General features: G+C 33.7%; 1 protein-coding gene across 2 annotated transcripts in view; it reads left to right on the top strand.

The window, feature by feature from the left end:
* The window catches only part of mideasb (mitotic deacetylase associated SANT domain protein b), a 68,778-nt gene that overhangs the window by 43,710 nt on the left and 68 nt on the right, over window positions 1-25,000 (top strand). For both annotated transcript variants that reach the window (XM_062040966.1, XM_062040965.1), the window contains exons 6-13: window positions 2,016-2,158; window positions 2,235-2,338; window positions 5,771-5,846; window positions 13,710-13,798; window positions 18,908-19,048; window positions 19,154-19,267; window positions 20,831-21,033; window positions 24,413-25,000. The exon at window positions 24,413-25,000 is cut by the window's right edge and continues 68 nt beyond it. In XM_062040966.1, the coding sequence (XP_061896950.1) occupies window positions 2,016-2,158; window positions 2,235-2,338; window positions 5,771-5,846; window positions 13,710-13,798; window positions 18,908-19,048; window positions 19,154-19,267; window positions 20,831-21,033; window positions 24,413-24,674 (1,132 nt within the window). In that variant the 3' untranslated portion in view covers window positions 24,675-25,000. The remainder of the gene's footprint in view (window positions 1-2,015; window positions 2,159-2,234; window positions 2,339-5,770; window positions 5,847-13,709; window positions 13,799-18,907; window positions 19,049-19,153; window positions 19,268-20,830; window positions 21,034-24,412) is intronic.

Genomic DNA, 25,000 nt, shown 5'->3' on the forward strand with positions numbered 1-25,000 from the left:
CCCATCAACAGCCGTGCTCACCTGCGTTCCAGCGATCGACGACGCGACGAAGGACTTCATCCGTGGGTTTGGCGGCAAGCATCGGCTAGGCCAGGGGTCACCAACCTTTTTGAAAGCAAGAGCTACTTCTTGGGTAGTGATTAATGCGAAGGGCTACCAGTTTGATACACACTTAAATAAATTGCCAGAAATAGCCAATTTGCTCAATTTACCTTTAACTCTGTTATTATTAATAATTAATGATATTTACACTTAATTGAACAGTTTAAAAGAGGAGAAAACACGGAAAAAAATGACAATGAAATTTTGAAACATAGTTTATCTTCAATTTCGACTCTTTAAAATTCAAAATTCAACCGAAAAAAAGAGAAAAACTTAAAAAAATAATTTATGGAACATCATTTGTAATTTTTCCTGATTAAGATTAATTTTATAATTTTGATGACATGTTTTAAATAGGTTAAAATACAATCTGCACTTTGTTAGAATATATAACAAATTGGACCAAGCTATATTTCTAACAAAGACAAATCATTATTTCTTCTAGATTTTCCAGAGCAAACATTTTAAAATAAATTCAAAAGACTTTGAAATAAGATTTAAATTTGATTCTACAGATTTTCTAGATTTGCCAGAATATTTTTTTTTTTAATTTTAATCATAATACGTTTGAAGAAATATTTCAGAAATATTCTTCGTCGAAAAAACAGAAGCTAAAATGAAGAATTAAATTAAAATGTATTTATTATTCTTTACAATAAAAAAAAATTTTTACTTGAACATTGATTTAAATTGTCAGGAAAGAAGAGGAAGGAATTTAAAAGGTAAAAAGGTATATGTGTTTAAAAATCCTAAAATCATTTTTAAGGTTGTATTTTTTCTCTAAAATTGTCTTCCTGAAAGTTATAAGAAGCAAAGTAAAAAAATGTATGAATTTATTTAAACAAGTGAAGACCAAGTCTTTAAAATATTTTCTTGGATTTTTAAATTGTATTTGAGTTTTGTCTCTCTTAGAATTAAAATTGTTTCTCTAAAATTGTCTTTCTGAAAGTTATAAGAAGCAAAGTAAAACAATTTATGAATTTATTTAAACAAGTGAAGACCAAGTCTTTAAAATATTTTCTTGGATTTTCAAATTCTATTTGAGTTTTGTCTCTCTTAGAATTAAACATTTTTCTCTAAAATTGTCTTTCTGAAAGTTATAAGAAGCAAAGTAAAAAAAATGTATGAATTTATTTAAACAAGTGAAGACCAAGTCTTTAAAATATTTTCTTGGATTTTTAAATTGTATTTGAGTTTTGTCTCTCTTAGAATTAAAAATGTTAGACAAAGCGAGACCAGCTTGCTAGTAAATAAATACAATTTAAAAAATAGAGGCAGCTCACTGGTAAGTGCTGCTATTTGAGCTATTTTTAGAACAGGCCGGCTAGCTGCTACCCTATGAATAATGATGATAGCTGCTAGCTCGTGATTAGCTGCACTAGCTGCTACCCTATGAATAATGATGCTAGCTGCTAGCTCGTGATTAACGGCGCGAGCTGCTACCCTATGAATAATGATGATAGCTGCTAGCTCGTGATTAACAGCACTAGCTGCTACCCTATGAATAATGATGCTAGCTGCTAGCTCGTGATTAACGACGCTAGCTGCTACCCTGTGAATAATGATGATAGCTGCTAGCTCGTGATTAACGACGCTAGCTGCTACCCTATGAATAATGATGATAGCTGCTAGCTAGTAATTTACAGGGATAACTGCTAGCCAGTGATTGATGGCCCTTGTTGCTCGCTATTGATTAAGGATGCTAGCTGCTAGCGATCAGCACTGCTAGCCAGCCGCTAGATTGCTTCTCCAGGAAATGAGCTGGTCCGTGGATTTAATGGACGTGTGATTATTATTCACTGTCTTCCGATCACTTGAATTGGAAACAGTAATACTAGGCACCTGTAACTTCACTGCAATTGACCATAAATAACAGTAATTGTTACATCCCGACTACCCTCGTTTTATCGCAGACGGATAAATATCGGGTCACACTACCAGGCGGAGGTGCCAGAACTGAGGCAGCGCTCACTGGTGGATCTGGATCCCCATCAAGCGGAGCTGGTCTGGGAGCCGCCGGCCCATCCGGAGGACACGCCAGACTACCACAAAAGAGGTAAGGAAAAAAGGACGCGGCCTCCGAGGGAACATCTTTGTTGTGATCTGAGGGACTTGCTGTTGTCGGCCCTCAGTCAAAGACCTCATGCACCTGGCGTCTTCCAGCGCTTTCTGCGGAGGAGGCACCAACCAGGAGCTGGCGCACCATTGTCTCCACCAGTGCAGGGGCGACATCATGGTGAGCACCGCATTCGGGATTGCAGCCTAAAGAACCTGGATTAATGAGGTGTGGTCGACAAATATCGCGCAGATACAAAACCCCAAAAGCAGTGAAGTTGTCACGTTGTGTAGATCGGTGGTGCCCAACCACCGGGCCGCGGACCGATTGGTACCGGGGCCGCACAAGAAATTAAAAAAAATTTTTTTAATCATAATACGTTTGAAGAAATATTTCAGAAATATTCTTCGTCGAAAAAACAGAAGCTAAAATGAAGAATTAAATTAAAATGTATTTATTATTCTTTACAATAAAAACAATTTTTTTTAACTTGAACATTGATTTAAATTGTCAGGAAAGAAGAGGAAGGAATTTAAAAGGTAAAAAGGTATATGTGTTTAAAAATCCTAAAATCATTTTTAAGGTTGTATTTTTTTCTCTAAAATTGTCTTTCTGAAAGTTATAAGAAGCAAAGTAAAAAAAATGTATGAATTTATTTAAACAAGTGAAGACCAAGTCTTTAAAATAAATTCTTGGATTTTCAAATTCTATTTGAGTTTTGTCTCTCTTAGAATTAAAAATGTTTCTCTAAAATTGTCTTTCTGAAAGTTATAAGAAGCAAAGTAAAAAAATGTATAAAATTTATTTAAACAAGTGAAGACCAAGTCTTTAAAATATTTTCTTGGATTTTCAAATTCTATTTGAGTTTTGTCTCTCTTAGAATTAAAAATGTTTCTCTAAAATTGTCTTTCTGAAAGTTATAAGAAGCAAAGTAAAAAAATGTATGAATTTATTTAAACAAGTGAAGACCAAGTCTTTAAAATAATTTCTTGGATTTTCAAATTCTATTTGAGTTTTGTCTCTCTTAGAATTAAAAATGTTTCTCTAAAATTGTCTTTCTGAAAGTTATAAGAAGCAAAGTAAAAAAATGTATGAATTTATTTAAACAAGTGAAGACCAAGTCTTTAAAATGTTTTCTTGGATTTTTAAATTCTATTTGAGTTTTGTCTCTCTTAGAATTAAAAAATTTTCTCTAAAATTGTCTTTCTGAAAGTTATAAGAAGCAAAGTAAAAAAATGTATGAAATTATTTAAACAAGTGAAGACCAAGTCTTTAAAATATTTTTTGGATTTTTAAATTGTATTTGAGTTTTGTCTCTCTTAGAATTAAAAATTTTTTCTCTAAAATTGTCTTTCTGAAAGTTATAAGAAGCAAAGTAAAAAAATGTATGAATTTATTTAAACAAGTGAAGACCAAGTCTTTAAAATATTTTCTTGGATTTTTAAATTGTATTTGAGTTTTGTCTCTCTTAGAATTAAACATTTTTCTCTAAAATTGTCTTTCTGAAAGTTATAAGAAGCAAAGTAAAAAAATGTATGAATTTATTTAAACAAGTGAAGACCAAGTCTTTAAAATAATTTCTTGGATTTTCAAATTCTATTTGAGTTTTGTCTCTCTTAGAATTAAAAATTTTTTCTCTAAAATTGTCTTTCTGAAAGTTATAAGAAGCAAAGTAAAAAAATGTATGAATTTATTTAAACAAGTGAAGAACAAGTCTTTAAAATATTTTCTTGGATTTTTAAATTGTATTTGAGTTTTGTCTCTCTTAGAATTACATTTTTTTCTCTAAAATTGTCTTTCTGAAAGTTATAAGAACCAAGTAAAAAAATTTATGAATTTATTTAAACAAGTGAAGACCAAGTCTTTAAAATAATTTCTTGGATTTTCAAATTCTATTTGAGTTTTGTCTCTCTTAGAATTAAAATTTTTTCTCTAAAATTGTCTTTCTGAAAGTTATAAGAAGCAAAGTAAAAAAATGTATGAATTTATTTAAACAAGTGAAGACCAAGTCTTTAAAATATTTTCTTGGATTTTTAAATTCTATTTGAGCTTTGTCTCTCTTAGAATTAAAAATGTTTCTCTAAAATTGTCTTTCTGAAAGTTATAAGAAGCAAAGTAAAAAAAATTATGAATTTATTTAAACAAGTGAAGACCAAGTCTTTAAAATAATTTCTTGGATTTTCAAATTCTATTTGAGTTTTGTCTCTCTTAGAATTAAAAATGTTTCTCTAAAATTGTCTTTCTGAAAGTTATAAGAAGCAAAGTAAAAAAATGTATGAATTTATTTAAACAAGTGAAGACCAAGTCTTTAAAATAATTTCTTGGATTTTCAAATTCTATTTGAGTTTTGTCTCTCTTAGAATTAAAAATGTTTCTCTAAAATTGTCTTTCTGAAAGTTATAAGAAGCAAAGTAAAAAAATGTATGAATTTATTTAAACAAGTGAAGACCAAGTCTTTAAAATATTTTCTTGGATTTTTAAATTGTATTTGAGTTTTGTCTCTCTTAGAATTAAAAATGTTTCTCTAAAATTGTCTTTCTGAAAGTTATAAGAAGCAAAGTAAAAAAATGTATGAATTTATTTAAACAAGTGAAGACCAAGTCTTTAAAATATTTTCTTGGATTTTTAAATTGTATTTGAGTTTTGTCTCTCTTAGAATTAAAATATTTTCTCTAAAATTGTCTTTCTGAAAGTTATAAGAAGCAAAGTAAAAAAATGTATGAATTTATTTAAACAAGTGAAGACCAAGTCTTTAAAATATTTTCTTGGATTTTTAAATTCTATTTGAGTTTTGTCTCTCCTGGAATTAAAAATGTTAGACAAAGCGAGACCAGCTTGCTAGTAAATAAATACAATTTAAAAAATAGATGCAGCTCACTGGTAAGTGCTGCTATTTGAGCTATTTTTAGAACAGGCCGGCGGGCTACTCATCTGGTCCTTACGGGCTACCTGGTGCCCGGGTAGCATTATATATCAATACAGATCAATACAGTCTGCAGGGATACAGTCCGTAAGCACACATGATTGTATTTATTTATGTAAAAAAAAAAAAAAATTTAATAAAAAAAAATTAAATACACCCCCCCCCTCCCCCCCACCGGTCCGTGGGACAAATGTTCAAGCGTTGACCGGTCCGCAGGTACAAAAAGCTGAGTTCCTTTGACTTTTCCATTGTGGCGTTTGTAAGCGAGTCTAATGACCGCATCACATGAGTCCTGTTTAAACGGGCTCAAAGAAGCCAACAAAGTCCTGGAAAAAAACGAACTAACCCCCGCTCCTTAATGCGTCAGTCATACGCAGGATTCTCACAAGAATGGGGCGGAAAACCAACCCGGGCCCACGGTACACGCACGCCTTAACGTCAGGGCAGCTTTTGCGCGAGAGGCAGTTTCAGATTCTTGGCCCGAGCGGCCAGCATCGGCCTTAGCGTTGTCAAGGAAACGGAGAGTGGGTGAAGAGGGGGCTGTTAAAAGCGCCTACGCTCCTCTGGAGCATTCTGCCAAGATGGTGGAGCGCAGAAGTTTATATGTTTTGATAAGAAATCTTGCACACCTTCAGAGGCCAGAGTTCTGAAAAAGAATGTCATTGTTGTCAACATGTCTTGTTTTCCAGGCCACTTTGTCCATGCTCATGCTGAGGAATCCTCTTTTCCCCAAGTCCCACTCTTTGTCCAACTACCACTACTCAGGTAACATCACATTATACTCCTTTTTATGGAGCTTCATTTCTCTCTTTTTTTTTAACCAAAGCTTTGTTTTTTTTGGACGCTGGATTTATGAAACTGAATTTTGGGAAATGAATTTGTTTGACATGAAATTATGCTGACAATTTCAAATACTAAACATGTGTTTAAAAATTCAGTTTGTCCAAACACATTGTTTTAAAATTCAGTGTTTTAAAATTCAGTGTAAAAAATTCAGTTTGTAGAAATTAAATGTGTAAAAAATCAATTTGTTAAAAAAAAAATCTTTGTATAAAAATGTCAGTGTAAAAAATAAAATGTATAGATAATCATTTTATAAAAAGTCAGTGCAGAAAAATTTATAAAAAATCAATGTGTTAAAAAAATATTTGTATAAAAAATCAGTGTAAAAAATGTCAGTGTAAAAAATATAATGTATAAATAATAATTTTATAAAAAAATTGTGTATAAAAAGTCAGTGCAGAAAAATTTAATGTATAAAAAATCAATGTGTTAACAAAATGTGTACAAAAATTCAGTGTAAAAAATGTCAGTGTAAAAAATACATTTTATAAAAAAATTGTGTATAAAAAGTCAGTGCAGAAAAATTTAATGTATAAAAAAATCAATGTGTTAAAAAAATATTTGTGTAAAAAATCTGTGTAAAAAATGTCAGTGTAAAAAATAAAATGTATAAATAATAATTGTATAAAAATTTAGTGTATAAAAAGTCAGTGCAGAAGAATTAAATGTATAAAAAATCAATGTGTTAAAAAAAATCTTTTGTATAAAAATTCAGTGTAAAAAATGTCAGTGTAAAAAAATAAAAATTTATAAGAATCGTTTTATAAAAATTTAGTGTATAAAAAGTCAGTGCAGAAGAATTACATGTATAAAAAAATCAATGTGTTAAAAAAATCTTTGTATAAAAATTCAGTGTAAAAAATGTCAGTGTAGAAAATAGTTTTTATGAAAAATTTGTGTATAAAAAGTCAGTGCAGAAAAATGTAATGTATAAAAAATCAATGTGTCAAAAAAAATCTTTTTATAAAAAATCAGTGTAAAAAATGTCAGTGTAAAAAATAAAATTTATAGATAATAATTTTATAAAAAGTCAGTGCAGAAAAATTTATAAAAAATCAATGTGTTAAAAAAATATTTGTATAAAAAATCAGTGTAAAAAATGTCAGGGTAATAAATAAAATGTATGAATAATAATTATATAAAAAATTTGTGTATAAAAAGTCAGTGCAGAAGAATTAAATGTATAAAAAATCAATGTGTTAACAAAATGTGTACAAAAATTCAGTGTAAAAAATGTCAGTGTAAAAAATACATTTTATAAAAAAATTGTGTATAAAAAGTCAGTGCAGAAAAATTTAATGTATAAAAAAATCAATGTGTTAAAAAAATATTTGTGTAAAAAATCTGTGTAAAAAATGTCAGTGTAAAAAATAAAATGTATAAATAATAATTTTATAAAAATTTAGTGTATAAAAAGTCAGTGCAGAAGAATTAAATGTATAAAAAATCAATGTGTTAAAAAAAATCTTTGTATAAAAATTCAGTGTAAAAAATAAAAATTTATAAAAATCGTTTTATAAAAATTTAGTGTAAAAAAAGTCAGTGCAGAAGAATTACATGTATAAAAAAATCAATGTGTTAAAAAAATCTTTGTATAAAAATTGAGTGTAAAAAAAGTCAGTGTAAAAAATACATTTTATAATAAATTTGTGTATAAATTTTATAAAAATGGTGTGCATAAAAAGTCAGTGCAGAAAAATGTATAAAAAATCAATGTGTTAAAAAAATATTTGTACAAAAATTCAGTGTAAAAAATGTCAGTGTAAAAAATAAAATGTATAAATAATAATTTTATAAAAAATTTGTGTATAAAAAGTCAGTGCAGAAGAATTAAATGTATAAAAAATCAATGTGTTAACAAAATGTGTACAAAAATTCAGTGTAAAAAATGTCAGTGTAAAAAATACATTTTATAAAAAAATTGTGTACAAAAAGTCAGTGCAGAAAAATTTAATGTATAAAAGTCAGTGCAGAAAAATTTAATGTATAAAAAATCAATGTGTTAAAAAAATATTTGTGTAAAAAATCTGTGTAAAAAATGTCAGTGTAAAAAATAAAATGTATAAATAATTATTTTATAAAAAATTTTGTGTATGAAAAGTCAGTGCAGAAGAATTAAATGTATAAAAAATCAATGTGTTAAAAAAATCTTTGTATAAAAATTCAGTGTAAAAAATAAAAATTTATAAAAATCGTTTTATAAAAATTTAGTGTATAAAAAGTCAGTGCAGAAGAATTACATGAATAAATAAATCAATGTGTTAAAAAAATCTTTGTACAAAAATTCAGTGTAAAAAAAGTCAGTGTAAAAAATACATTTTATAATAAATTTGTGTATACATTTTATAAAAATGGTGTGCATAAAAAGTCAGTGCAGAAAAATTTAATGTATAAAAAAATCAATGTGTTAAAAAAATATTTGTATAAAAATGTCAGTGTAAAAAATAAAATGTATAAAAATCGTTTTATAAAAAAATGTGTATAAAAAGTCAGTCCAGAAGAATTAAATGTACAAAAAATCAATGTGTTAAAAAATATTTGTATAAAAATTCAGTGTGAAAATAGTCAGTGTAAAAAATGCATTTTATACTAAATTTGTGTATACATTTTATAAAAATGGTGTGCATAAAAAGTCAGTGCAGAAAAATTTAATGTATAAAAAATCAATGTGTTAAAAAAAATCTCTGTATAAAAATTCAGTTTAAAAAATGTCAGTGTAAAAAATAAAAATGTATAAAAATCATTTACAAAAATTTAGAGTTTAAAAAGTCAGTGCAGAAGAATGAAATGTATAAAAAAAAATCAATGTGTTAAAAAAAAGGCTTTGTATAAATATTCAGTGTAAAAAATTCAATGTACAAAAAAGCGTTTTATTAAAAAAAATTGTGTATAAAAAGTCAGTGCAGAAAAATTTAATGTATAAAAACTCGATGGCATAAAAAAATATTTGTACAAAAACTCAGTGTAAAAGTCAGTGCAAAAAATACATTTTATAATAAATGTGTGTATAAAAAGTCAGTGCAGAAAAATTAAATGTATAAAAAATCAATGTGTTACAAAAATCTTTGTATAAAAATTCAGTGTAAAAAATGTCAGTGTAAAAATTACTTTTTATGAAAAATTTGTGTATAAAAAGTCAGTGCAGAAAAATGTAATGTATAAAAAATCAATGTGTCAAAAAAAAATCTTTGTATACAAAATCAGTGTAAAAAATGTAAGTTTAAAAAATAAAATGTATAGATAATAATTTTATAAAAAGTCAGTGCAGAAAAAATTATAAAAAAATCAATGTGTTAAAAAATATTTGTATAAAAAATCAGTGTAAAAAATGTCAGTGTAAAAAATAAAATGTACAAATAATAATTTTATAAAAAATGTGTGTATAAAAAGTCAGTGCAGAAGAATTAAATGTATAAAAAATCAATGTGTTAACAAAATGTGTACAAAAATTCAGTGTAAAAAATGTCAGTGTAAAAAATACATTTTATAAAAAAATGGTGTATAAAAAGTCAGTGCAGAAAAATTTTATGTATAAAAAAATCAATGTGTTGAAAAAATATTTGTGTAAAAAATCAGTGTAAAAAATGTCAGTGTAAAAAATAAAATGTATAAATAATAATTTTATAAAAATTTAGTGTATAAAAAGTCAGTACAGAAGAATTAAATGTATAAAAAATCAATGTGTTAAAAAAAATATTTGTATAAAAATTCAGTGTAAAAAATGTCAGTGTAAAAAAATAAAAATTTATAAAAATCGTTTTATAAAAATTTAGTGTATAAAAAGTCAGTGCAGAAGAATTACATGTATAAAAAATCAATGTGTTAAAACAATCTTTGTATAAAAATTCAGTGTAAAAAATGTCAGTGTAAAAAATTAAATGTATAAAAATCGTTTTATAAAAAATGTATGTATAAAAAGTCAGTGCAGAAAAATTAAATGTATAAAAAATCAATGTGTTACAAAAATCTTTGTATAAAAATTCAGTGTAAAAAATGTCAGTGTAAAAAAATTCAATGTATAAAAATGCATTTTATTAAAAAAAATTGTGTATAAAAAGTCAGTGCAGAAAAATTAAATGTATAAAAAAATCAATGTGTTAAAAAAATATTTGCACAAAAATTCAGTGTAAAAAATGTCAGTGTAAAAAATACTTTTTATGAAAAATTTGTGTATAAAAAGTCAGTGCAGAAAAATGTAATGTATAAAAAATCAATGTGTCAAAAAAAATCTTTGTATAAAAAATCAGTGTAAAAAATGTCAAAGTAAAAAATAAAATGTATAGATAATAATTTTATAAAAAGTCAGTGCAGAACAATTTATAAAAAAATCAATGTGTTAAAAAAACATTTGTATAAAAAATCAGTGTAAAAAATGTCAGTGTAAAAAATAAAATGTATAAATAATAATTTTATAAAAAATGTGTGTATAAAAAGTCAGTGCAGAAGAATTAAATGTATAAAAAATCAATGTGTTAACAAAATGTGTACAAAAATTCAGTGTAAAAAATGTCAGTGTAAAAAATACATTTTATAAAAAAATTGTGTATAAAAAGTCAGTGCAGAAAAATTTAATGTATAAAAAATCAATGTGTTAACAAAATGTGTACAAAAATTCAGTGTAAAAAATGTCAGTGTAAAAAATACATTTTATAAAAAAATTGTGTATAAAAAGTCAGTGCAGAAAAATTTAATGTATAAAAAAATCAATGTGTTAAAAAAACATTTGTGTAAAAAATCTGTGTAAAAAATGTCAGTGTAAAAAATAAAATGTATAAATAATAATTTTATAAAAATTGGGTGTATTAAAAAGTCAGTGCAGAAGAATTAAATGTATAAAAAATCAATGTGTTAAAAAAAATCTTTGTATAAAAATTCAGTGTAAAAAATAAAAATTTATAAAAATCGTTTTATAAAAATTTAGTGTATAAAAAGTCAGTGCAGAAGAATTACATGTATAAAAAAATCAATGTGTTAAAAAAATCTTTGTATAAAAATTCAGTGTAAAAAATGTCAGTGTAAAAAATTAAATGTATAAAAATCGTTTTATAAAAAATGTGTGTATAAAATGTCAGTGCAGAAAAATTAAATGTATAAAAAATCAATGTGTTACAAAAATCTTTGTATAAAAATTCAGTGTAAAAAATGTCAGTGTAAAAAATTCAATGTATAAAAATGCATTTTATTAAAAAATTTGTGTATAAAAAGTCAGTGCAGAAAAATGTAATGTATAAAAAATCAATGTGTCAAAAAAAATCTTTGTATAAAAAATTAGTGTAAAAAATGTCAGTGTAAAAATTAAAATGTATAAATAATAATTTTATAAAAATGTTGTGTATAAAAAGTCAGTGCAGAAAAATGTTATGTATAAAAAATCAATGTGTTAAAAAAATCTTTGTATAAAAATTCCGTGTAAAAAATTAAAATGTATAAAAATCGTTTCAAAAAATTTAGTGTATAAAAAGTCACTGCAGAAGAATTCAATGTATAAAAAATCAACGTGTTGAAAAAGTATTTGTATAAAAATTCAGTGTAAAAAATTCAATGTATAAAAAAAGCATTTTATAAAAAAAATTGTGTACAAAAACTCAGTGCAGAAAAAATCAATGTATAAAAAATCAATGTGTTAAAAACATACTTGTACACAAATTTTAACTTTACAGTGTGATGTCGTTGTGGCTTGTGCAGCCCTTTGAGACACTTGTGATTTAGGGCTATATAAATAAACATTGATTGAGTGTAACATCATGCTAGGTTAGTAACTTTAGCATAGCTATGTGAGCTACATGCTAACATTCACGCTAGGTTAACAACACTAGCATAGCTATAATAATAATAATAATAATAGATTTTATTTGTAAAAAGCACTTTACATTGAGTAAACAACCTCAAAGTGCTACAGTGTATTAAAAAAAAAATAAAAAAAATAAAATAAAAAATTAAAAGATACTAAAAAATAAAAAAAATAAAAAACTAGAACAGCCAAATAGCTAAACAAGTATGCATATATCTAAAAAAAAAAAAAAAAGGCTTTTTTTAAATGAAAGGTTTTTAAGCCTTTTTTAAAAGCATCCACAGTCTGTGGTGCCCTCAGGTGGTCAGGGAGAGCGTGTAGCTATGTGAGCTACAGTGCATGCTAACATTCATGCTAGGTGAACAACACTAGCATAGCTATGTGAGCTACATGCTAACATAACCTTTTAACTTCATGCTAGATTAGCAACACTAGCTTCAAAGCCAGAGAAGTAATGGTATTCATGTGAATGAGTGGATTGTTTAGCTGCCATGAAGGTGCCAGTGAGTGATGGCAGCTGCACCAGAGAGAGAGAAGAAGGACTGTGAGGTCAACATGGCGTCTGAGAAGAAGAGTCTTATTTAATCCCCCCACACTAGCAGGAGACAGCACGGCCATTGTTTATTGTCATGGTCATGAAGTGTGTGTGTTGTAAGGTTGATGAACATGTCTGCTACTAACATTCCTTCTTCTTTCTTGTTGTGTGTGTAAACAACAACATGTCTGCTACTAACATTCCTTCTTTCTTTCTTGTTGTGTAAACAACAACATGTCTGCTACTAACATTCTTTCTTTCTTGTTGCGTGTGTAAACAACAACATGTCTGCTACTAACATTCCTGCTTTCTTGTTGTGTGTGTAAACAACAACATGTCTGCTACTAACATTCCTTCTTTCTTGTTGTGTAAACAACAACATGTCTGCTACTAACATTCCTTCTTTCTTGTTGTGTGTGTAAACAACAACATGTCTGCTACTAACATTCCTTCTTTCTTGTTGTGTAAACAACAACATGTCTGCTACTAACATTCCTTCTTTCTTGTTGTGTGTGTAAACAACAACATGTCTGCTACTAACATTCCTGCTTTCTTGTTGTGTAAACAACAACATGTCTGCTACTAACATTCCTTCTTTCTTGTTGTGTGTGTAAACAACAACATGTCTGCTACTAACATTCCTGCTTTCTTGTTGTGTGTGTAAACAACAACATGTCTGCTACTAACATTCCTTCTTTCTTGTTGTGTAAACAACAACATGTCTGCTACTAACATTCCTTCTTTCTTGTTGTGTGTGTAAACAACAACATGTCTGCTACTAACATTCCTTCTTTCTTGTTGTGTAAACAACAACATGTCTGCTACTAACATTCCTTCTTTCTTGTTGTGTGTGTAAACAACAACATGTCTGCTACTAACATTCCTGCTTTCTTGTTGTGTAAACAACAACATGTCTGCTACTAACATTCCTTCTTTCTTGTTGTGTGTGTAAACAACAACATGTCTGCTACTAACATTCCTGCTTTCTTGTTGTGTAAACAACAACATGTCTGCTACTAACATTCCTGCTTTCTTGTTGTGTAAACAACAACATGTCTGCTACTAACATTCCTGCTTTCTTGTTGTGTGTGTAAACAACAACATGTCTGCTACTAACATTCCTGCTTTCTTGTTGTGTGTGTAAACAACAACATGTCTGCTACTAACATTCCTTCTTTCTTGTTGTGTGTGTAAACAACAACATGTCTGCTACTAACATTCCTGCTTTCTTGTTGTGTAAACAACAACATGTCTGCTACTAACATTCCTTCTTTCTTTCTTGTTGCGTGTGTAAACAACAACATGTCTGCTACTAACATTCCTTCTTTCTTGTTGCGTGTGTAAACAACAACATGTCTGCTACTAACATTCCTTCTTTCTTTCTTGTTGTGTGTGTAAACAACAACATGTCTGCTACTAACATTCCTTCTTTCTTGTTGTGTAAACAACAACATGTCAGGTTCAGACAGCTGGTCGGCAATAGAGAGACGTCACTTCAACAAAGGCATCAGCGGCCACAAGAAGGACTTCTTCATGGTGCAGAAGCTGGTGAGCAAACAGGAAGTGACATCACAACATCTGACTTTTAAAGCCACACATGTCCAGCCGCGTTGATATCAAGTGTCTTACACGCCAGCAGTCATGTTTTCATCCCGTGTTCATATCGATATCGGTCCGGCAACCGCAAAAGATCACGTATCAGATGATATCAGTTTGCTTGTAAAATGTTCGATGTAAGCGCCGATACAAGCAGTCGTAGTGTTGTCCATATACGATATTGATATCGGAGATCAGTCTGATATCAGCTTGCATGTATAATACACACTATAAGCAGTCATATTTATTAGTGGTGTCCCGATACGACATTGATATTGGATATCAGTTCAATACCAGCAAAAGATCAAGTATCAGAAATGTCCGATATAAGCAATCATATTTATTAGTAGTGTCCTGATACGATATTGATATCAGAAATCCATCTGATATCAGCTTGCATGTAAAATACACAATATAAGCAGTCATATTTATTACTAGTGTCCTGATACGATATTGATATCAGAAATCAGTCTGATATCAGCTTGCATGTATAATACACACTATAAGCAGTCATATTTATTAGTGGTGTCCTGATACGACATTGATATTGGATATCAGTTCAATACCAGCAAAAGATCAAGTATCAGAAATGTCCGATACAAGCAATTATATTTATTAGTAGTGTCCCACTTAGATGTTAATATCGGCTATCAGTCTAATACCAGCAAAAGATCAAGTATCAGAAATGTCCGATACAAGCAATCATATTTATTAGTAGTGTCCCACTTAGATGTTAATATCGGATATCAGTTCAATACCAGCAAAATATCAAATTTCGGATATTATGAACTTGCATGTAAAATGTCCGATACAACCTCCAGTACCAGCAGTCATATTTATTAGTGGTGTCCCACTTAGATGTTAATATCGGCTATCAGTCTAATACCAGCAAAAGATCAAATGTTGGATGATATGAACTTGCATGTAAAATGTCCGATACAATCTCCGGTACCAGCAGTCATATTTATTAGTGGTGTCCCACTTAGATGTTAATATCGGATATCAGTTCGATACCAGCAAAATATCAAATTTCGGATGATATGAACTTGCATGTAAAATGTCCGTCCGATACAACCTCCAGTACCAGCAGTCATATTTATTAGTGGTGTTCCAAATTGGTGTTAATATCAGATATCAGTTTGATACCAGCAAAATATCAAATTTCAGATAATATGAACTTGCATATAAAATGGCTGATACAAGGTCCGATACAAGCAATCATATTTATTAGTACTGTCCTGATAAGATATTAAAATCGGAGATCAGTCTGATATCAGCTTCCATGTAAAATATACAATATAAGCAGTCATAATTATTAGTTATGTCCAGATACGACATTGATATTGGATATCAGTTCAATACCAGCAAAAGATCAGGTATCGGAAATGTCCGATACAACCTCCGGTACAAGCAATCAAATTTATTCAATGTTAATATCTGATATCAGTCCGATACCAGCAAAAGATCAAGTATCAGATTATGTCAGTTTGCTTAAAATGTTCGATATAAGCGCCGATACAAGCAGTCGTACTGATTAGTGTTGTCCATATACGATATTGATATCGGAGATCAGTCTGATATCAGCTTGCATGTAAAATACACAATATAAGCAGTCATAATTATTAGTGGTGTCCAGATACGACATTGATATCGGATATCAGTTCAATACCAGCAAAAGATCAGGTATCAGATGACATCAGCTTGCATGTAAAATGTCCGATACAACCTCCGGTACTAGCAGTCATATTTATTAGCGGCGTCCCAATTAGATGTTAATAATCAGTTCGATACCAGCAAAATATCAAATTTTGGATGATATGAACTTGCATGTAAAATGGCCGATACAAGGTCCGATACAAGCAATCATATTTATTAGTGGTGTCCTGCTACGATATTGATATCGGAGATCAGTCTGATATCAGCTTGCATGTAAAATACACAATATAAGCAGCCATATTTATTAGTGGTGTCCCGATACGACATTGATATTGGATATCAGTTCAATACCAGCAAAAGATCAAGTATCGTAAATGTCCGATACAACCTCCGGTACAAGCAATCATATTTATTCAATGTTAATATCTGATATCAGTCCGATACCAGCAAAAGATCAAGTATCAGATTATGTCAGTTTGCTTAAAATGTTCGATATAAGCGCCGATACAAGCAGTCGTACTGATTAGTGTTGTCCATATACGATATTGATATCGGAGATCAGTCTGATATCAGCTTGCATGTAAAATATACAATATAAGCAGTCATAATTATTAGTGGTGTCCCGATACGACATTGATATCGGATATCAGTTCAATACCAGCAAAAAATCAGGTATCAGATGACATCAGCTTGCATGTAAAATTTCCGATACAACCTCCGGTACTAGCAGTCATATTTATTAGCGGCGTCCCAATTAGATGTTAATATCGGGAATCAGTTCGATACCGGCAAAATATCAAATTTTGGATGATATGAACTTGCATGTAAAATGGCCGATACAAGGTCCGATACAAGCAATCATATTTATTAGTGGCGTCCCGCTACGATATTGATATCTGAGATCAGTGTGATATCAGCTTGCATGTAAAATATACAATATAAGCAGTCATATTTATTAGTGGTGTCCCGATACGACATTGATATTGGATATCAGTTCAATACCAGCAAAAGATCAGGTATCGCAAATGTCCGATACAACCTCTGGTACAAGCAATCATATTTATTAGTGGTGTCCCACTTAGATGTTCGATACCAGCAAAATACAAAATTTCGAATGATATAAACTTGCATGTAAAATGGCCGATACAAGGTCCGATACAAGCAATCATATTTATTAGTGGTGTCCCACTACGATATTGATATCTGAGATCAGTCTGATATCAGCTTGCATGTAAAATATACAATATAAGCAGTCATATTTATTAGTGGTGTCCAGATACGACATTGATATCGGATATCAGTTCAATACCAGCAAAAGATCAGATATCAGATGACTTCAACTTGCATGTAAAATGTCCGATACAACCTCTGGTACTAGCAGTCATATTTATTAGCGGCGTCCCAATTAGATGGTAATATCGGATATCAGTTCGATACCAGCAAAATATCACATTTTGGATGGTATGAACTTGCATGTAAAATGGCCGATATAAGGTCCGATACAAGCAATCATATTTATTAGTGGTGTCCCGCTACGATATTGATATCGGAGATCAGTCTGATATCAGCTTGCATGTAAAATATACAATATAAGCAGTCATAATTATTAGTGGTGTCCTGATACGACATTGATATTGGATATCAGTTCAATACCAGCAAAAGATCAAATGTTGGATGATATGAACTTGCATGTAAAATCTCCGATACAACCTCCGGTACCAGCAGTCATATTTATTAGCGGCGTCCCAATTAGATGTTAATATTGGGAATCAGTTCGATACCGGCAAAATATCAAATTTTGGATGATATGAACTTGCATGTAAAATGTCCGATACAACCTCTGGTACAAGCAATCATATTTATTAGTGGTGTCCCACTTAGATGTTCGATACCAGCAAAATACAAAATTTTGGATGATATAAACTTGCATGTAAAATGGCCGATACAAGGTCCGATACAAGCAATCATATTTATTAGTGGTGTACCGCTAAGATATTGATACCGGAGATCAGTCTGATATCAGCTTGCATGTAAAATATACAATATAAGCAGTCATATTTATTAGTGGTGTCCAGATACGACATTGATATCGGATATCAGTTCAATACCAGCAAAAGATCAGGTATCGCAAATGTCCGATACAACCTGCGGTACAAGCAATCATATTGATTAGTGGTGTCCCAATTTGATGTTAATATCGGATATCAGTTCGATACCAGCAAAATATCAAATTTCGGATGGTATGAACTTGCATGTAAAATGGCCGATACAAGGTCCGATACAAGCAATCATATTTATTAGTGGTGTCCAGATACGACATTAATATTGGATATCAGTTCAATACCAGCAAAAGATCAGGTATCGCAAATGTCCGATACAACCTGCGGTACAAGCAATCATATTTATTAGTGGTGTCCCGCTACGATATTGATATCGGAGATCAGTGTGATATCAGCTTGCATGTAATAATGATAATAATAATGATAGTTGCATGTTAGGTTAGTGTTAACTAGGTTAGTGTTGTGACATGTGAGTAGGTTAGTGTTAACTAGGTTAGTGTTGTGACAGGTGAGTATGTTAGTGTTAACTAAGTTAGTGTTGTGACAGGTGAGCAGCAACATAGCTAGGTTAGTGTTAACTAGGTTAGTGTTGTGGCAGGTGAGTAGGTTAGTGTTAACTAGGTTAGTGTTGTGACAGGTGAGCAGCAGCATAACTAGGTTAGTGTTAACTAGTTTAGTGTTGTGACAGGTGAGTAGGTTAGTGTTAACTAGGTTAGTGTTGTGACAGGTGAGTAGGTTAGTGTTAACTAGTTTAGTGTTGTGACAGGTGAGTAGGTTAGTGTTAACTAGGTTAGTGTTGTGACAGGTGAGCAGCAACATAGCTAGGTTAGTGTTAACTAGGTTAGTGTTGTGGCAGGTGAGTAGGTTAGTGTTGTGACAGGTGAGTAGGTTAGTGTTAACTAGGTTAGTGTCGTGACAGGTGAGCAGCAACATAACTAGGTTAGTGTTAACTAGGTTAGTGTTGTGACATGTGAGTAGGTTAGTGTTAACTAGGTTAGTGTTGTGACAGGTGAGTAGCAACATAACTAGGTTAGTGTTAACTAGGTTAGTGTTGTGACATGTGAGTAGGTTAGTGTTAACTAGGTTAGTGTTGTGACAGATGAGCAGCAACATAGCTAGGTTAGTGTTAACTAGGTTAGTGTTGTGGCAGGTGAGTAGGTTAGTGTTGTGACAGGTGAGTAGGTTAGTGTTAACTAGGTTAGTGTCGTGACAGATGAGCAGCAACATAACTAGGTTAGTGTTAACTAGGTTAGTGTTGTGACAGGTGAGTAGGTTAGTGTTAACTAGGTTAGTGTTGTGCCAGGTGAGTAGGTTAGTGTTAACTAGGTTAGTGTTGTTGTGACAGGTGAGCAGCAAGACGGTGGCACAGTGTGTAGAGTTCTACTACTCCCACAAGAAGCACGTCAAGACGGGACGTAACGGGACGGCGTTTTACGGCGAGGCCGCGACGTCGGAGATCCACGCCGAGGTGGCGGCGGAGCACAAGGTCAGTCACAAATGTACACGTAGAACACAAAAAGTTTGAGCGGCGAGTCAGATGGCGGGCGGGATACGTGGTGGTGTCTCCAAAAGTCCACCCTCGTCCTTGCAGGTCTCTCAGCAGCAGCAGCAGCAGGAAGACAGCAGGAAGCAGGACGAGTCAGCTGACAGGAAACAGGAAGTCGGCCCTCCCGGAGGCGGGCTCTTGCTGCCGTCCGCCGACAACGTGAGTGGCGAGGATGATTGATGATGTCATGATTTGACAAAATGACATCATGTCTTGTCAATGTCAAAAAGTACTAGAAAGTTAGTTTATCTTGGGTTAGGTTAGTTTAGAGTAGGGTGGGTTAGGTTAGGTTAAAGTCAATTATCTTAGGTTAGGGTTTGGTTAAGTTAGTTTAAGTTTAGCTTAGGATAGGTTATCTTAAGTTAGCATAAGTTATCTTCGGTTAGGGTTTGGTTAAGTCAGGTTATGATAGGGTAGGTTAGCTTAGGCTACCTTAAGTTAGGGTAGGTTAGCCTAAGATAGCTTAGGTTAGGTTTTGGTTAAGTTAGGTTTGGGTATTGTTTGGTTACGACATGTCAAGTAAGGTTAGGTTAGCTTAGCTTTGGTTAGTTTAGGTTAGGTTAAGTTAGCTTAGGTTAGGTTAAGGTTAAGTTTAACTTTAACTATTTTACTTACATTTTAACTACTTAAATTAAAATTAAATTTTACTTTAACTACCTAACTTTAACTACTTAACCTAAACTTTCACTACTTAACTTGAGCTGGAGGTTAGGGTTTGGTTAAGTCAGGTTAGGATAGGGTAGGTTAGCTTAGGTTACCTTAAGTTAGGGTAGGTTAGCCTAATATAGCTTAGGTTAGGGTTTGGTTATATTAGGCTAGGTTATTGTTTGGTAACGCTAGGTCAAGTTAGGTTAGGGATTATGTTAGGTTAGGTATGTTAGCTTAGCTTAGCTCTGGTTAGTTTAGGTTAGGGTTTGTTTAGCTTAAGATAAATTAGGTTAGGTTAAATTAAGTTAGCTTAGGTTAGGTCGGTTAAGTTAAGTTTAATTGAACTATTTACCTACATTTTAACTACTTAACTTAAAGTTAGGGGTTAGGTTAAGTCAAGTTAGGATAGGGTAGGTTAGCTTAGGTTACCTTAAGTTAGGGTAGGTTAGCCTAATATAGCTTAGGTTAGGGTTTGGTTAAATTAGGCTAGGTTATTGTTTGGTAACGCTAAGTCAAGTTAGGTTAGGGTTTATTGTAGGTTAGGTATTTTAGGTTAGCTTAGCTTTGGTTAGTTTAGGTTAGGGTTTGTTTATCTTAAGATAAGTTAGGTTAGGTTAAATTAAGTTAGCTTAGGTTAGGTCGGTTAAGTTAAGTTTAATTGAACTATTTACCTACATTTTAACTACTTAATTTAAAGTTAGAGGTTAGGGTTTGGTTAAGTCAAGTTAGGATTGGGTAGGTTAGCTTAGCTTACCTTAAGTTAGGGTAGGTTAACCTAAGATAGCTTACGTTAGGGTTTGGTTAAGTCAGGCTAGGTTATTGTTTGGTAAGGCTAGGTCAAGTTAAATTAGGGATTATTTTAGGTTAGGTATGTTAGGTTAGTTTAGCTTTGGTTAGTTTAGGTTAGGGTTTGTTTATCTTAAGATACGTTAGGTTAGGTTAAATTAAGTTAGCAGTTTAGTTTCTATGAACTCTGCTTGACTTGCTGGTGTAGATGCGGAGTGTGTCTGCTGCCCTCCAGTGGACATTCATCGCTATAGCAACTATGCTCATTTACTTCACATGTCATGGCAGCTCACAACTGTCCTGATCATGAGAACTCAGGATGACATCATCGAGAGAGACAAGCCGCCGCCTCCTGGCTTGGGCTCCGCCCCTCGTCCACACCCTCCCGGCCCCAAAAAGCAGCACAAGGACGGCGCCAGGACGGCCCCGCCCACAGCCAGCAAGGTGCCCGCCGGCCCCGAGGGAGAGTTTCCCTGCAAGAAATGTGGCAGGTGAGTCGTCTACTTCCTGTTACGTAACCGTCCCAGAGCAGGTGAGTCGTCTACTTCCTGTTACGTAACCGTCCCAGAGCAGGGGAGTCGTCTACTTCCTGTTACGTAACCGTCCCAGAGCAGGTGAGTCGTCTACTTCCTGTTACGTAACCGTCCCAGAGCAGGTGAGTCGTCTACTTCCTGTTACGTAACCGTCCCAGAGCAGGTGAGCCGTCTACTTCCTGTTACGTAACCATCCCAGAGCAGGTGAGTCGTCTACTTCCTGTTACGTAACCGTCCCAGAGCAGGTGAGCCGTCTACTTCCTGTTACGTAACCGTCCCAGAGCAGGTGAGCCGTCTACTTCCTGTTACGTAACCGTCCCAGAGCAGGTGAGTCGTCTACTTCCTGTTACGTAACCGTCCCAGAGCAGGGGAGTCGTCTACTTCCTGTTACGTAACCGTCCCAGAGCAGGGGAGTCGTCTACTTCCTGTTACGTAACCATCCCAGAGCAGGTGAGTCGTCTACTTCCTGTTACGTAACCGTCCCAGAGCAGGTGAGTCGTCTACTTCCTGTTACGTAACCGTCCCAGAGCAGGTGAGTCGTCTACTTCCTGTTACGTAACCATCCCAGAGCAGGTGAGTCGTCTACTTCCTGTTACGTAACCATCCCAGAGCAGGTGAGTCGTCTACTTCCTGTTACGTAACCGTCCCAGAGCAGGTGAGTCGTCTACTTCCTGTTACGTAACCATCCCAGAGCAGGTGAGTCGTCTACTTCCTGTTACGTAACCGTCCCAGAGCAGGGGAGTCGTCTACTTCCTGTTACGTAACCATCCCAGAGCAGGTGAGTCGTCTACTTCCTGTTACGTAACCGTCCCAGAGCAGGTGAGTCGTCTACTTCCTGTTACGTAACCGTCCCAGAGCAGGTGAGTCGTCTACTTCCTGTTACGTAACCATCCCAGAGCAGGTGAGTCGTCTACTTCCTGTTACGTAACCATCCCAGAGCAGGTGAGTCGTCTACTTCCTGTTACGTAACCATCCCAGAGCAGGTGAGTCGTCTACTTCCTGTTACGTAACCATCCCAGAGCAGGTGAGTCGTCTACTTCCTGTTACGTAACCGTCCCAGAGCAGGGGAGTCGTCTACTTCCTGTTACGTAACCGTCCCAGAGCAGGGGAGTCGTCTACTTCCTGTTACGTAACCATCCCAGAGCAGGTGAGTCGTCTACTTCCTGTTACGTAACCGTCCCAGAGCAGGTGAGTCGTCTACTTCCTGTTACGTAACCGTCCCAGAGCAGGTGAGTCGTCTACTTCCTGTTACGTAACCATCCCAGAGCAGGTGAGTCGTCTACTTCCTGTTACGTAACCATCCCAGAGCAGGTGAGTCGTCTACTTCCTGTTACGTAACCATCCCAGAGCAGGTGAGTCGTCTACTTCCTGTTACGTAACCATCCCAGAGCAGGGGAGTCGTCTACTTCCTGTTACGTAACCATCCCAGAGCAGGTGAGTCGTCTACTTCCTGTTACGTAACCATCCCAGAGCAGGTGCTATCCGTGTCCTAGCAACCGTTAGCACCTGCATGTCGCTAACTTACTAGTGCTAACGCTTTAGTAGCACTTTGAACTAAGTCAGCAAATGGGAATGACAAGTTGAGGGTTCCACCAACTAACACATAACTTTCCTCACACGCTAACTTACTTAGCATGCTAACTTATTCCCGCCTCCTATTTCTTTCCAGCGTGTTAACTTTTACCAGCGCGCTAACTTTTTTACCGCATACTAAATATTTTCCAGCATGCTAACCGTTTTCCACATGTTAACTTTTCCTGCATGCTAACTTTTTTCAGAATGCTAAATTTTCCAGCGGGCTAACTTTTGTCAATGTGTTTACTTTTTCCAGCATGCTAACCATTTTCCGCATGCTAACTTTTTTTCTGCATGTTTATTTTTTCCAATATGCTAAATTTTTCCCGCATGTTAAATATTCTCTACATGCTAACTTTTTTTCAGAATGCTACATTTCCTAGCGGGCTAACTTTTTTCCATGTGTTAACTTTTTCCAGCATGCTAAGTATTTTCCACATGTTAACTTTTCCTGCATGCTCACTTTTTTCAGCATGTTTACTTTTTCCAAAACGCTAACTTTCCAACACGCTAAATATTCTCTACATGCTAACTTCTCCCGCATTGATAACTTTTCCCCACATGCTAACTTTTTTCAGAATGCTAAATTTTCCAGCGGGCTAACTTTTTTCGGTGTGTTTACTTTTTACAGCATGCTAACTTTTTACCGCATACAATTTTTTTTCCAGCATGCTAACTTTTTTCAGCATGTTTATTTTTTCCAATATGCTAACTTTTCCCCGGTTCTTAAATATTCTCTACATGCTAACTTCTCCCGCATTCACAACTTTTCCCTACATGCTAACTTTTTTTCAGAATGCTACATTTCCTAGCGGGCTAACTTTTTTCCATGTGTTAACTTTTTCCAGCATGCTAACCATTTTCCACATGCTAACATTTCCTGCATGCTGACTTTTCTCAGCATGTTTACTTTTTTTCAACATGCTAACTTTTTACCGCATGCTAACTTCTCCCGCATTGATAACTTTTACCCACAAGCTAACTTTTTTTTTCTTCAGAATGCCAACTTTTCCAGCGGGCTAACTTTTTTTGGTGTTGCAAACTATTTCCCAACGTGCTAACTTTTCCTTCATGCGGACTTTTTTCAGCAAATTTACTTTTTCCAACATGCTAACTTTTTCCCCCGCATGCTAAATATTCTCTACATGCTAACTTCTCTTGCTTTGATAACTTTTACCAACATGCTAACTATTTTTTTCAGAATGCATAATTTTCCAGCAGGCTAACTTTTTTCGGTGTGTTTACTTTTTCCAACATGCTAACTTGTTCCAACATGCTAAATATTCCCTACATCCTAAATCCTCCCGCATTGATAACTTTTACCAACATGCTAACTATTTTTCAGAATGCTAAATTTTCCAGCGGGCTAACTTTTTTTCGGCGTGTTTACTTTTACATTTCACTTTAACATAGCATCCTTGTTTGTCATGCTAACTTGGTGAACTTCACGCTATACACTCGCTTACGTGTGTGTGTGTGTGTGTGTGTGTGTGTGTGTGTGTGTGTGTGTGTGTGTGTGTGTGTGTGTGTGTGTGTGTGTGTGTGTGTGTGTGTGTGTGTGTGTAGTTATTATGGTATGTCATTTTCAATGAAAATAGTACTAAAGCAGCCTAATTGTTCTCGACATGCTACTTGAGTAATATCTTGATGACATCATCCTACATTTCCCTCAACTTGTGTGGAAATGTCAACATGCTAACTTTTCCGGCGGCGGGGAACGTCTGCTGGTTTCCGACCTCTGACCTTTCCTTCCCCTCCGCAGGATCTTCTACAAGGTGAAGAGTCGCAGCGCCCACATGAAGAGTCACGCCGAGCAGGAGAAGAAGGCCGCCGCCCTGCGCCAGAAGGAGGCGGAGGACCGCGCCGCCGCCGCCGCTCAGGCCGCCACCGCCGCGGCACTCATGGTCGCCCGGCAACAGAACGGAGTCCGGCCGGCGGGCGGAGACAGCGAGGAGGAGGACGACGATGACGCCTCCACGGACAGTGGCGAGGACGACTACTGGCAGTGGCAAGGAAGGACATGAGGACTTGGAGGGCATCTTCAGGGACGCGAGTGCGTGTGCGTGTGCGTGTGTGTGTGTGTGTGTGTGTGTGTGTGTGTGTGTGTGTGTGTGTGTGTGTGTGTGTGTGTGTGTGTGTGTGTGTGTGTGTGTGAAGCAGCACAAATGCCATTTTCCAAGAGGTCTGTCACGCCAATCAAAACTGCAATGAGTTTTTTTTTGCTGACTATTGCCAAGCCACGCCCACTTTTAGCACTTTGGACCCCCTGGAATCTCAACACACATTTGTATTATTATTATTATTATTAGATGTATTATTATTATTATTAGAAGTATTATTATTATTAGAA

This window comes from Entelurus aequoreus, linkage group LG03, assembly GCF_033978785.1.
Source record: "Entelurus aequoreus isolate RoL-2023_Sb linkage group LG03, RoL_Eaeq_v1.1, whole genome shotgun sequence".
Classification (NCBI taxonomy): domain Eukaryota; kingdom Metazoa; phylum Chordata; class Actinopteri; order Syngnathiformes; family Syngnathidae; genus Entelurus; species Entelurus aequoreus.